General features: G+C 47.3%; 1 protein-coding gene across 4 annotated transcripts in view; it reads right to left on the reverse strand.

Annotated features, from left to right (window-relative positions):
* The window catches only part of ARID1A (AT-rich interaction domain 1A), a 77,434-nt gene continuing 63,811 nt past the window's right edge, over window positions 1-13,623 (reverse strand). For 2 of the 4 annotated variants that reach the window (XM_059690690.1, XM_059690689.1), the window contains exons 11-20: window positions 12,042-12,251; window positions 8,959-9,166; window positions 7,709-7,841; window positions 7,369-7,541; window positions 6,855-7,005; window positions 6,636-6,773; window positions 6,457-6,553; window positions 5,124-6,015; window positions 4,639-4,769; window positions 1-3,063 (exon numbers count right to left, since the gene is read on the reverse strand). In XM_059690690.1, coding sequence (XP_059546673.1) covers window positions 1,333-3,063; window positions 4,639-4,769; window positions 5,124-6,015; window positions 6,457-6,553; window positions 6,636-6,773; window positions 6,855-7,005; window positions 7,369-7,541; window positions 7,709-7,841; window positions 8,959-9,166; window positions 12,042-12,251 — 3,864 coding nt within the window. In that variant the 3' untranslated portion in view covers window positions 1-1,332. Of the gene's footprint in view, window positions 3,064-4,638; window positions 4,770-5,123; window positions 6,016-6,456; window positions 6,554-6,635; window positions 6,774-6,854; window positions 7,006-7,368; window positions 7,545-7,708; window positions 7,842-8,958; window positions 9,167-12,041; window positions 12,252-13,623 lie in introns of all 4 variants that reach the window. The other 2 variants (XM_059690688.1, XM_059690687.1) reach the window with 1 other exon arrangement.

Genomic DNA, 13,623 nt, shown 5'->3' on the forward strand with positions numbered 1-13,623 from the left:
TTACCAAGATTTAATGTACATTTATTCTTAACACGTGGAACATATAGTATAAAGATTTCATACTGAATAAATGATATTCATTAAGCCAAAAAAGGAAAAAAGGAGGAATTTACATCATTTTAGCTACATTGTTTGAAATACAAATATGCAGATTTTATCACTGAAAAAATCTCAATTGTGTTTCTTCATCAGGAACTTTGACTGAACCTAGAACTTTTTCACACCTCGATTAGAAAGAAAACAAAACAGAACAAAAACCCAGGAAAAAAATAAACTATAAGTTGATTGGCTGCTGAGACAGCAAGGACTTTTTACAGAGACCTGTACAGCATCGCGCCAGGAGGGGCGATGTCTGGCAAGAGATTAAATAGCTGTGTCTCGCTTTGTGCAGGTCACCAACTTGTTAACTCGTCATACTATAAAGGGGTAGCTGGGAGGGGGACCAAACTGTGGGGACCCAAGGGTATGTGCAATGTACAACGTCATATATATACACACGTGGCAGCACAGTGGCTGCAGCTAAAGGTTAAAACCAGTTCTAAGAGGTGATCTCAGGGTTATTCATACAATCAAGGAGGAGAGAAAGAGGTCAGGGTGTTGTAGGTTCACACATGATACTTTGGGGGAAAAGCCTTTTTTTTTTTTCTCCTCAACGTTTAACTAAAAACATTTTTAAAAACTACAGCTTGCTGCTGACCCAGCGGTTTTTTCTCTTTTTCCATGTGAGACATTATTATTACAGTATGTTTACAGTATCAGGTGTACAGTACAGTACATGAAAGGGTCTACACTCTACTGCACAGGCCTCTCCAGTGAACAGGGTCTGTCCACAACTTCGAACTTCTCGGCTTCTGCAAGATTGTGAATGTACAACAATAAACCACACACAGTTCAGCAGTCACCTTTTTTGTCCTTCAGAGGGTTTTTTTTGTATTTTTTTCCTTTTTTTTTTAACCATTAAAAACAGTTATGAAATGTGGCATCCCGTTGATGCAAGGACCGGGAAAGCCATTTTTATTTTATTTTTTTTCCCCAAACTCACTGTAAACAACAGTAACTTTGGTTAAAATAAAAAAGTCTTCTATGTAGGCAGAGCTTTGTCTTTTCAAATAGGATAGGGTCCTGAGGGAGTGAGGACAAGGAACAGAAAGGTAGAAAGGTGAGGGGAACTGGGAAGAAAGAGAAATAGGAGACTTTTTTCCCAAGGGAGAAGCTGGACAGCACAGGGTAAACTGGATTCTGAGGTGGTTTTGCATAAATAAAGGGCAACAGTCAGTTTCTAAGTTCTCCACACACGCACACGCACACAGGGAGGGAGGTGTCCCACGGCTGTCATGACTGGCCAATCAAAAACAGTACATCACAAATGACTTGTGAAACCAATGAGTTCATCAATGGTGAGACCGAGATGTCCAACAGCCGTGACTCATACAGCGTGAACTCTGAGTGGTTCTCGTCCACCTTGGCCAGGGCCAGCAGCGCACGGGCAGCCCGCCGCATCATGTCCACACTAGTTGGCTCAAAGGGGGGGTTCTGCATGTGGAGCAGGCTCGCCTGGCTCTGCTGGAACTGCGTGGCAGCAAGGCTGTCCTCCAGGAAGCCCAGGAGGTTGCCGATGCTGCCCTTCTGCACGGCGATGGCACGGGCTGCCAGGCTGTCTCCCTGCGCCAGGTTGGCCAGCAGTACCACGGCCATCTCCCGGCACACTGGGTTCTTTCGGTCACTGAGGAAGCGCACCATGGTGCTATACAACTTCTCCAGGCGGCTGAAGGGGGGCGTGGCCAGGATCAGGTCCACATTGTTGTCCTGGATGCTGAGTTTGCTGAGGGTTTCCAAGACCAGTCTCTGGGGAGAGAGGACGGCATTGGGGCCCAGGGTGGAGAAGGGGTCCTGGGCTTCAGCTGAGGGGCAGACTGCCCAGTGTAGGAGTCCATCCAGGACAGGCAGACAAATGCTCTCAGGGTACGGGGAGAGGTCCAACTGCCCCGAGATGTTGGCTAGTGTGACCAAGGTGTTTTCCCGGAGCATCTCCAAGCAGTCCCACCACCATTCCACTTTGTTGCAGCTCACCCCTTGGTCCTGCTCCTCCTCCTTCTCATAAGTTAGTGGTGCCTGCTTCCGTTCTGGATGCTTATGGTGTAGAAGGATCAGCTTCCCCAGGATCAGCAGCAGCCCTGGGTGTTTGGACATCTCAAAGTCGTTACCTGGCACAAATGACAGGCTTCGGATGGTATTGGAGACACAGACGCAGCGCTTGGCAAGGGAATCCTGCCAGTCCAGAAGGGTACACAGTGGGGTCTCATCTTTACTGTGGGGTTCGTCCTCTAGGATCTTGATGTTCCGGTGGCTCTGTGCTGGGCTGATGCCAAATGGAAACTTGCTGCTCTCCTTGGGAGCCTCTGCACTTTTAGCTCCCTCCTCAGTCAACGTGCTAGATCGGGTGGACAACATATCATCCATAGTGGCTGTGATCCGTTTTTCTGGAGGGCCATCAGGTGGGGGGCCCTTCTGTTCTGTTGTCCCTGATGTACCCTCTGCTGCTGTGACATGCTTCCGGGTGACTGGTAGGCAGGGCACATGAGGCCGGGTCGGCAGCAGCTCTGTCTTGCTCTCAAAGTGGGTCTGGATATGCTCAGTGGTGTCCCCCCCACCAATCCGCCAGTGCAGCAGGCCACTGTCAAACTCCTGCACACGCCCAAGCTTATCTGAGCAGTCCACCACAAACGGGTCATTCTTCTGCACGATCTTTACTGGAAGCTTGTCAAACTTACTAATAAGTTTCTCCTCACTATTCTCTGAGGCTGCCTTGTCTTTGCTTGAAAAGGCCATCTCCTCATCATTTTCAACTACTTCTTCTTCTTCTTTCTCTTCTAGTTTAGGACCTAGAAGGTCTTCCTCATCCTCCCCCTCCACAGGGGCTGGACTAGACACCTTGCTGCATCTCCCAGGGTCCAGTAGTGTTCTCTGCCCTGGGTCACCCACCTCATATTCCTTTAAAATGCCAAAGATCTCAATCAGGCAACGCCGGAAATATTCCACAAGGAGCTCTAGCAACCCTGGGAGCTAAAAGAGAAAGAGCAGGAAATAAATTAAGAGAGAAAAGTGGAGCCCAAATCTAGGCATGGTGGGATGACCCTCACAACATGAGCAGAGAGAGGGAATGAAGTACTACATAGATCATGCAACATAATGAGTAGGATGAGGCTTTGGTTCACCAAACATTGCTCCAAGCTAGTACTAGGGGGACCCAAATTCCAGCTTGGATCCTGTATCGGCAGGCCATTTATCTCTAGAAGAAAACACTAATTTCCACTCAGATCAATTTCTGGTCGAAGGGTTTAACAGAATGGAAAAAATAAGGACTTTAGAATTAGAAAGATCTAGGTCTGAATTCTGGCTTTTCCAGGAACTAGCTCGGTGACTTAACTTTCTAAACTGTAGTTTTTCCATCTTTCCAGAAATTTCTAAACTTTACAGGATTGTTCTGAGGTCTAAATGGAATATATCAAATGCCTGGAATATGGAAATTGCTCAATCAATATTCTTTTACTTTCTCATGGGAGGCAAAATTATGCAAGACATAAAGTCAAGTTTTAGAATCAGAAAGACTCAGTTAACAGCAGTGTGAACCTAGGCAAAGATAAGACTTTGAGCCTATGTACTCATCTCTAAGTGGTGACATCTGCCTCAGAAGACTGTTGTATGACATGAAAGAAAATATGAAGAACCTGGCACAAAGTGGTGGCACAAGAAACAGTAACTATTATTTTTTTGGAACAGTAACTATTAATAACAATTCCCCCTTAGTCAGCTCCTTGATAGATGGGTTGGTTGGTAGGTACTAAGAAAGATCAAAAGAAAGAGTTACTGGGAAAACTCAAGATTCATGTCCTGTTGAGAGAGGGCCTGGAGAATCACCTCTGCAAGAACATCATTAACCTTCACTGCTCCCTGGCCCCCAGCACTTCCCATTCTACACCTTAGGAAAACGGGATCAACAAAGATCTCTTCTATTCAGAGTGGATGAAATTAAAAAAGGGAAAAGAAACTATTCTGCTCATTGATGAAGACCACAGGTTCTTCCTGGTAGTCTAGAAAACATGGGTGTCCTCGCTGACAACAGAATCTGCATTTCTTACCGATACCAAAGAGTCTCTCTCAAATTCTCTTTCAATCCTGATACCTCATACAAATTATTATTGTTCTCAGTATTCTGAGTCAATGGCCAGTGGCAACGTATTGGCATGGAAGATATCAGAGAGGGAGCAAGATAGAGGTGACCATATTGGCTGGGGATAGCTTAATTCCCTGTGTCACTTAGCATCATCGGCTTAAATAAGATCCTAGGGCCTAGGCTAGTGATGGCAAACTTTTTGAGCTTGGTTTGTCAGCATTCTGAAAAACCCTTAACTCTGGTGCCGTGTCACATATAGAAATCTTTTGATATTTGCAACCGTAGTAAAACAAAGACTTCTATTTTTGATATTTATTTTATATATTTAAATGCCATTTAACAAAGAAAAATCAACCAAAAAAAAAATGAGTTCGTGCGTCACCTCTGACACGCGTGTCACAGGTTCGCCGTCACTGGCCTAGGCCCTCTCAGACCGCCAACCTTCCCCAGGCACCTGTACTCACCTGACTGAGGCTGAAGGTCATGACGCTGCTGTCGTCGTACAGCAGGATGTTAATGGTGTCTAATGCCCACGTGCTCTCTGCCAGCAGCCCAGACTTGAGGGACATCATTACCCGCCATGCCTCTGGAGTTCCTGAAACAAAACCACTATGTCATCCATCCACCCAGCCTAGGTTGGCTGGAGGTGGTCAATCCCAGTGCTGGCCCATCAGCCAGGCTACTATGAAGGTAGCAAATGTAGGCAGTTCCTATCTGAAAGAGGACACACATCTTCTCCTCGTGGCTTCTAGGCCCTCTTAGGACACCACTGCATAGCAATTCCTTCAAGTAAAAGCCCGAAGTCAGCTGATTTCTTCCTTACTCAAATTTCTTTGGTTCTGTTTAAGTCAACACAACCAGATTTAACCTCAGCCAGAATATCAGGAGAGAGAGAACAACGGATAACATGGAAAGGGGCAGATTACACAACCCAGAGAGGTTTCCTTACCGATGTCTTTCATGGTGAGTCGCCTCCTCTGCTTCAAAACAGGCTGTGTGGCTTCAACAGAGCCAGGTGGGAAGGTGATATCCCGCCGAATCATGGGGGGCTGCACAGGGGCAGGTGCTATGTGAGAGGCAGGTACGGGGGGGCCTGCCTTTTGCATCTTCATCCCAGAGTGCAGGAATGGAGACTTGCTAGGAGAGGTGCGGTTCTCCATTGGCCGGGGCAGGGGAGCAGGGCTGGATACCTGAGGAATGTGATTCTGCATGCTTGGTGGGGGCTGGTAGTTGGAAGGAGGGGGCCTTGTCATGGCGGGCACGGGAGCAGAGGGACCATATGGAGGCTGGCGTGTGCCATGGGAAGGCCATGAGCCTTCATGGTTGGCCCTCTGATCTGTATGCAGCATTTCATCTGTTCGGTTCACACCATGATAGGCAGGGCCCTGGGGGGCAGAGCCCGTGCTCTGCCTGTTGGCGTAATTGTAGGTCATGTCATTACGCCCTTGCCACATGGTGCTTTGCTGAGCAACCTCAGCAGGTGCCTGTATGGGGCCACCCATCATCTGTGGTGGCATGTTCTGCTGGGCACTGGAGCCAGGGGGTGCTGAGACACGGTCTCGGCCAAACTGGAATGGAAACTGGTTCTGGGGGCCACTTGCTGGCCGGCGCTCAGTAGCAGCGGTGGCAGTGGTAGGATATGCATTGCCATACTGGTTGTACACATCTTGCTGAGGGGAAGGCTGGGCAGCTTGTTGTTGGCTGGTGGGCTGGGGCTGGGCTGGCGGCAACTGCTGCTGCTGGGGCTGCCCCTGCCCAGTGCTGTATGGCACACTGTACATCTCCCCTTCGTGCCGCTTGGCAGTAGGGCCGTATGTGCTATCTATCGGCCGCTTGTAATTCTAAAACAGGAACAATCAGAGGGGAAGTTAATACTTTGCACTCAGGGACTCAAGAACCACAGCTGCCAAGATGGCTGGCGATACTAGACACTGGACTTGCTTCTGCCCCTCGAGAAGACACAGACTCCAAGAGAACAAAGGAATAATGTTTACAAATTATCTCTGAAACCAAGAGTCATTTTCTATTCCCTTCCGGCTCTCCCTTGCTGTAAGCAGAAAAACAAAGAAAAGTTCAAAAATCAAAATAAGGCCTGTTTCTAGCCCCATTGGAGAACTAGAAATTGGACTGGACTCCAAATAGAGAAGCGATTGTGGACTTGACTCTTTAGGCAGAGCTGGCTATTTGGGTGGGAGAAGACCACCAAAGTATCTAGGGAGCTGCTTAGACTTTCCACCTCAGTTTTCTAACTGGCTCTCTGTGTGTCAGTCCACCCTCCTCACCTGCTGCTGCTGCTGATACATTGTGGTCTGCTGGCTGGGGAAGGGGCTGCCGGAAGGGGTGCCTTGCGTGGAGAACTGATTGCCATAGGAATCATGTCTGCAGGAGAGAGAAAAACAGGATCAGTGTAGGAAATGGCAAAGCCAGAGGCACAGGGGCACTGAGACCAGGCTTCACTCACCGTTGCTGCTGCTGCTGCTGCTGTTGGGGGTAGCGGCTAGGAGAATACATCCCCGAGTCTGGGTTGGAAGGCATGAGATTCGGCTGTGGGGCTCCAGTGCTCCCCATGTTTCCATCAGGTCCTATTCCAGGCTCCGTCCTAAACAAAAGCAAAGAAGCATGTGGAGCCCACTATAGCCGTGGGGTTCTGGGGTGAGACAGGAGTGGGGGTCATGCTTACCTCACTCTGTCATAAGGACCTCCATAAGGATAGTGCTGTCGTGGTCCCATTGCCACATTTGCCAGCCCAGGGCCGGCAGCTCGGCTGTAGGGGTCCCCCATCCCGCCGTTGGGGCCCTGCCCTGAGGACATGAAGGGATCGCTCCCTGGAGCTGGGTGTAGAAAGGCAGGCAGTGAGCAAACTGGTAGGTGAGCAAGCCTAGCAGTCTACACTTTGCTTGCCCCAAAGACCCATGCCCTCTTCAGAGCTCCAGGTTGTTCCTTTTGTTTTCCCGACAGGTTTAAAACAGAGATCTACAGAGGCCTTATTCAGCAAAGAACACACACTTGTTAAGGGATAAGATGATGAGACCAGGGAGAGGAAGACACGGAGGCGGGGATAAAGAGGGATAGTTAGGTTTAAAAATGCCTTATCTCAGCGGATGGCTCGACCAGAACCCTGAACTACTCTCAAGCTATCATCCCACTTCCCTGGCTCTGTCCTCAAAAGTACAAGGCCAACAGCAACTGGTCACCTTTCCTCATGCTGCCATAAGGATCCTTATTTGGCTCATAGGACATGCGACCCATCATGTCAGAGGTATTCATACTGGGCTGGTACCCAGGGTTTGGAGTCATGGAATTCCGTTTCTGGAATGTGGGGTCACTTCCATCAGGAAAAGCATCCTGGATCCCGACTGAATTGCTCCTGCTCCAGAATAAGAAAAGTCAATTAAATCCCAAATAAAGCAATTCCTCTGATAACACAGGACACATGAGAGTCACTGGCTGGACAGCAGAGTCACCAGGCTGCATAGGAGCTCATGGACTTCTGCCTAGGGTTCCCCAAACCATCTGCTCTGCTTGTGGCCTTACCTCATGCCTGGCAAGGGAGGGATCTGACTATGTGGTGTAGATGCTGGAGTTGGTGGCTTCAGGTCTCCCCCTTCTGCCATGGAACTGCTGGTTGACTGAGGTGTCTGTGGCCCCTGCATAGACCCTGATCCAGCTGTGAACAGAGATGAAGGGTGAGCAGGAAAGTGTTTCTTTCTCACAGAAATATACACCCGGGGATCTCTTCAGAAAACATTGTTATAAGGCTAAAGTTAGGGTCTTTAAAGCCTAAATCACCTTTCTCCACAGGGAATCTCAAGGCCAGGTCAGGGAATTTGAGGTCTCTATCATGGTACTTGCTGTTTCACATTTGGAGAAAAGGAGTGGTGTGATGAAGCCATCACCATGCTGTTGACTCCTTGAGTCTCTGCCAGCTTCCCTACTTTACTTCCCTCCAAGGACCAGGTCGCACCATGTAATGCTGGCGGATAAGCTCCCAAAGCCCCCAGAATCGTGGGTAGGGAAGACCCAAACCAGCAGTGCACATTAGGAGCCTAGGAGCTCCTATTCGGAAGCATCTAGCAGTGTCATCACTCAGGTTCAAATGTTCCTCTAAGCTGAAGAGCACAGAATCACCAGTAATTAATGTTTCTATTAGTTACCATTCCCAGAAGCAGATATCCCACTGCTTGGGCCTCTCCAGCTGATGAGTCATCTCAGGCACTCATTACACCCTCGGAGGTCAACACCGGAGCATATGTGTTTACAACAATCTTCTAGGAGTCCTGGCTTTCCCATGCTTGCCCAGGGCCCAGACTCCTCTCAGAAAGGAGCACTGGCAGAGGCACTCGCATCAGAGGTCCATTCATATCCTCTCTCCACCATTTCCTTCCCATTCATTACCATCTCAGCTCTTCGGGGAATTCAGGGCTCTAGTCTGAGCTGCATTCTAAGGCACTGACATCAATGGGCCAAAGCTCCCAGATGGTCTTGCCTCACTGCTATTGTCAGTTTTCCCACTCCTCTAATATCCCTCCCACTCTCTAGTTTACAAACACTTGGCAAGATGCCAGGTACACAATGAAAATTGAAACTTAAGGGTTGCTGCAGCCTACTTCCCAAGGGAGTCGCCACAGCCTGTTCTTTAGTCTGCCAACCTATTACGTCCTGTGTGATAGGGCAGGTCAGAGCAGAGCATACACCCTGGTGGCAGGTGCTGGTGAACAAGGAGACTGGACACTTGAATACTACCTTTGAAGGGTGAGCCTTGGTGGAGCTCACCCAACCCCTACCTGGAGAGGGAGGCTGGATCTTGGGCTGGGACTTCTTGGAATCAGCAGCTGCAAAGATGTCTGGGGGAGGGTCTTCTCCACGTTCAATCTTACACTCAAAGGCATAGAGACACTGGATGTACTGCTTTTTCAAGGAGCTGGCAGCACTACTTGAAGTGCCAACATTGAGGTTGGTCGCAAGTTCCCGCCATTTTTTGTTCTTGTTGACCTGCATAAGCAACCAGAAAAGCCAGGGTACATCTTCCTGCCCACAAGTCCCAACCCTCATCAGACTACTAGGTACCCATCTTTTGTAGAATCACAATTCTCAGTTAACCACAAAAGTTATTAACCCCACTTGGTGGACAATCCACAATAAACATTAAATTCGTGCTGGCTTTCCTCTACTCTCAGTAGGTTCTATCCCACAGGTCACTGCAACTATCAGGGCAAATTTCACATCACTATTAGAGAACAGAATTAAGAAGGTATGATCTGTACACGTGTACTGCTGAAAAAGTATGTGCAATCACCATCAAATCCGAATCCTATTTTAAATGTACCAATAAAAATGAACATTTTATAAAATGGGGATGTGTAGTAATCAACATCACCCTGCTTGACTTACTTTGTCAAACTGGGGCTTTTCAAATTTGATTTTTTTTTTTTCAGTGTGAGGCTCCTTGTAAATTTGACATTCTTGTGCCTCTCTACTCCCCTGCATCTCAGTGACGTGTAACTACAAGCCCCTTTCCCTCACCAGTCACTGTCCTGATTACCCAGATGCTCGGGACCCTGTAACTTCTTTTGTGCCTTCCCAGAAGCCAGCCTAGTCCTGCCTCCTTTCCTCAGCTTTAGGACACACCATTTCCAATCCCTTTAGTTACCCTTTCTGCTGTGGCCAGGCAGGTCTCCTTCTTCATGTATTCTACTAGAGACCTGATGCACGAAATTCGTGCAGGAGTAGGCCTTCCTTCCCCCGGCTGCCGGCAGTGGATTCCCTCAAGCACCCGGCACCTGGGCTTCCCTCCGGCCGCAGGCAGGCACCCGGGACGCAGGCTTCCCTCACAGCCCCGGCTTTGTCCAGAAGGACATCCAGTCTAATTAGCATATTCTGCTTTTATTATCATAGATGCTTATTTGCCTCTCAAGGGTGGGGAACACTGGCTTTCCAGTCCCAATCCACAAAGGAAATTCAGTATGTTGTGATACCTGTTGACCTGGTACTAATGATACCAGAGAGAAGAGTGATAAGGAAGCAAAGAGAAGAACCATCTAGATCAGTGATGGCGAACCTATGACACGCGTGTCAGAGGTGACACACGAACTCATTTTTTTGGTTGACTTTTCTTTGTTAAATGGCATTTAAATATATAAAATAAATATCAAAAATATAAATCTTTGTTTTACTATGGTTGCAAATATCAAAAAAGTTCTATATGTGACACGGCACCAGAGTTAAGTTAGGGTTTTTCAAAATGCTGACACGCCGAGCTCAAAAGGTTCGCCATCACTGATCTAGATGGAGGGAAGGTGACCAGGAAAACTTCCTAGAGAAGGTAACAACTGAGCTGAGCTGAGCTTTGAAGGTTGGAGATGGTGTTGGTAGTGTACATCCCAGACTTCCCATCTCCAGGCCACCTGGGCCAGTCAACTGGAATGGCTCCTCCCTCTACCTAAACCCTACTTACAAATGTTGCAGAAAAGCTCAGAACTTACCTTTTGCCTTTCTGGAGCCTTCACAAACTAACTTCTAACAGCACTGTTTCTCCTCTGCACTGTCTTTAGAGTTCAATTACAACATAGCATCTAAAAGGTTGGCATCCTTTTGTAAACTAACACAGGCCTAGGCTTTGGGATTTTCTCTGTACTAACTCATCTTAAATTCAGACGCCCACACAATTAAAAGTATGCCAAACCTAACCCAAAACTCCCTCCTTTCTTTACAGGCAGGAGAGGCTTGTGTGTGAGAACTAGCACCAAGGAGAACGGCAGGAATAAGCTCAGGGTCACTTCAGAAGCCTCTGTGGCTTTGCTTCCCACGCCACTTATGTGGCGGTGCACACGTGTCTTGTTTTGTTTTGCTTTCCTTTGTGGGGGAGGGAAATTAAGCCTGAAGGGAGAAGGAATTCATAACTGACTGTTGGTTGGCTTCATTCCAATCACTTTCTTTTCTGCTGGTGACAGCTGTTTTCCTCTTCTGATTTAGAAGGTTTGGAATACATCCCTCCCAGCCACAACTCCCCTGAGCTCAGCCACAAACTCAGGACCAACAGCAGGCTCCTGGTCTGATGACTACAGAACACACACTGGAGGAAAAGTTTGCAAGCCAGAGTGTGCTGTCAGCATTGCCTCACCTGTTTGCCTCTTGGGCTGAGAGTAAAACAAAGCTAGCTGTAAGGTATCAGGGCAGAGGCAAGGCTTAGGGTGGTATTCAGTTGTTTGTAGCAGAGATGAATTCATTCTCTTCAGTCACCCATGCAGAGTAACTAATTAAACACAATTTCCCACCTACTTCCCCCTTCACAAACAATTTCTATTAAATAGCTCCTGAAATCTCATCTTTACTGCAAAGTTTCCTGAAAAGGGTCGGCAACTACTCTGACTGCCCCTGTACCATCTTGCAGACCAATTTATGTGGCAGAAATCTTGCTGAAAGCTTTATTACTTCTAGCTTTAGACAGTCTAGCAGGGTACACTGTCACTATTTTGTAAATAAGAAATGTTAGGGCTGAGTGGTTATGAACCTTTATTGAGGTCACATATAAGTGGTTAAGACAGGTTTCAAAACCAGGCCTACCTCTCTGAATCTTGCTATTATCTACTATGCCAGACTGCCTCCCATGGAATCAGAATTGCCCACAGACTTTCCCCATCTTTGTAACCCAGTGGGACCCCAGACATATAGTAAATGTAATGCTAATACTTCATCCTACCCAGGGAAGTCTCAGCCTTTTGGAAGCCTTATTTTCTAGAAGCCCTTGCTCCCAGGTCTGTCAGTATGTGACTCAGAGAGCAGGAGAGGGTAAAGCCAGGTAAAACCACTGAGTATCTTGAGAGAGGCTTATTGAAAACACAGGGGAAGCCAAGTCCTAGGCACTCACCTGAGTCAATCCACCAATCTCCTTCACAGACACATACAGGCGATAGAGGTCCAGAGGTTTCCTACCCACAGCAGGCAGATTTGTCATGCCCATGGCCTTCTCCTCCGTGAAGGCCAGATAACGGTCCACCCACATCTTCCTCTCAGGCTCACCACCCAGCTCATACAACTTGGTGATCTTCTCATTGGTTGTAGTAGAAGAACTGGATTTCTGGAAGGGGAAGGTCAAGATTCTTAGGAACTTGTTAGATTCAAAGACTATGCCAAGGGTCTTAGAAGTTCCTTAATTAGGGCAGTGATAAAGCTTCTTATTCTGGGATGGTTACTATCACCTGCCCTGCTTTTGTAAGGCGGAAAGGCCAAAAGATAGATAGGTAGACCTTCGTCCTGTAAAGGAAGGAAAATACTGACTATATATATTACCCTTTAGGTCAGCAGTTCTCAACCTGTGGGTCACGACCCCTTTGGCGGTTGAACAACCCTTTCACAGGGGTCGCCTAAGACCATCCTGCATATCAGATATTTACATTACGATTCATAACAGTAGCAACATTACAGTTATGAAGTAGCAATGAAAATAATTTTATGGCTGGGTCACAACATGAGGAACTGTATTTAAAGGGCCAGAAGGTTGAGAACCACTGCTTTAGGTGCTGTGCTAGATGCCTTTACATATTAGACATTGTAAATTATCTTCCTCTTAAAAGATAAAAAAGCAGGCACAAGGAGGCCATGTCTACGATCTCATAGCTTTTAAGTAGAAGGGCTGAGTGTCAAATCCTTGTCCAGCTGACATCAATATCACTACCACTACCCACACTACTTATTCAGGACCTGTACACACTCTTTTTATTTTATTTTATTTTTTATATATTTTATTGATTTTTTTTACAGAGACGAAGGGAGAGGGATAGTTTAGAAACATCGATGAGAGAGAAACATCGATCAGCTGCCTCCTGCACATTACCTACTGGGGATGTGCCCGCAACCAAGGTACATGCCCTTTACCGGAATTGAACCTGAGACCCTTGAGTCTGCATGCCGACGGACGCTCTATCCACTGAGCCAAACCGGCTAGGGCCACACTCTTTTTAAATAAATCCTCACCCAAGGATGTTTTTATTGATTTTCACAGAGAGAGGAAGGGAGAGGAGAAAGGGGGGAGGGGAAGGGTAAGAAAAGAGAGGAGAGAGAGAGAGAGAGAGAGAGAAACATTGATCAGCTGCCTCCTGTATGCACCCTGACTGGGGATCGAACCCACAACCATTTTGGTGTACAGGATGACGACCCAACTAACTGAGCCCCTGGCAGGGGCTAGACACACTTTTATAGACTGTTTCAGAGAACTTAAGAAACTCAAATAATGATCTTGAGACAATGGGATGGACTAAAATGAAAAATAAACTTTACCTACTCTCAAGAAAGGGACTTTCAACTGCTTGAAAGGCTTTGGATGGCATCCTGTCTAAGACAGGATGGCTAATAGGGTCTGGGAGCCAGAGGTGAAAGTCCATAGAAGGTATCTGCTATGATATTTAATTTCCCCTACTTTATAAAATAGGAAAAATGAAGTATGACAAAGG

The sequence above is a fragment of the Myotis daubentonii genome, chromosome 3 (genome assembly GCF_963259705.1).
Source record: "Myotis daubentonii chromosome 3, mMyoDau2.1, whole genome shotgun sequence".
Taxonomy (NCBI): domain Eukaryota; kingdom Metazoa; phylum Chordata; class Mammalia; order Chiroptera; family Vespertilionidae; genus Myotis; species Myotis daubentonii.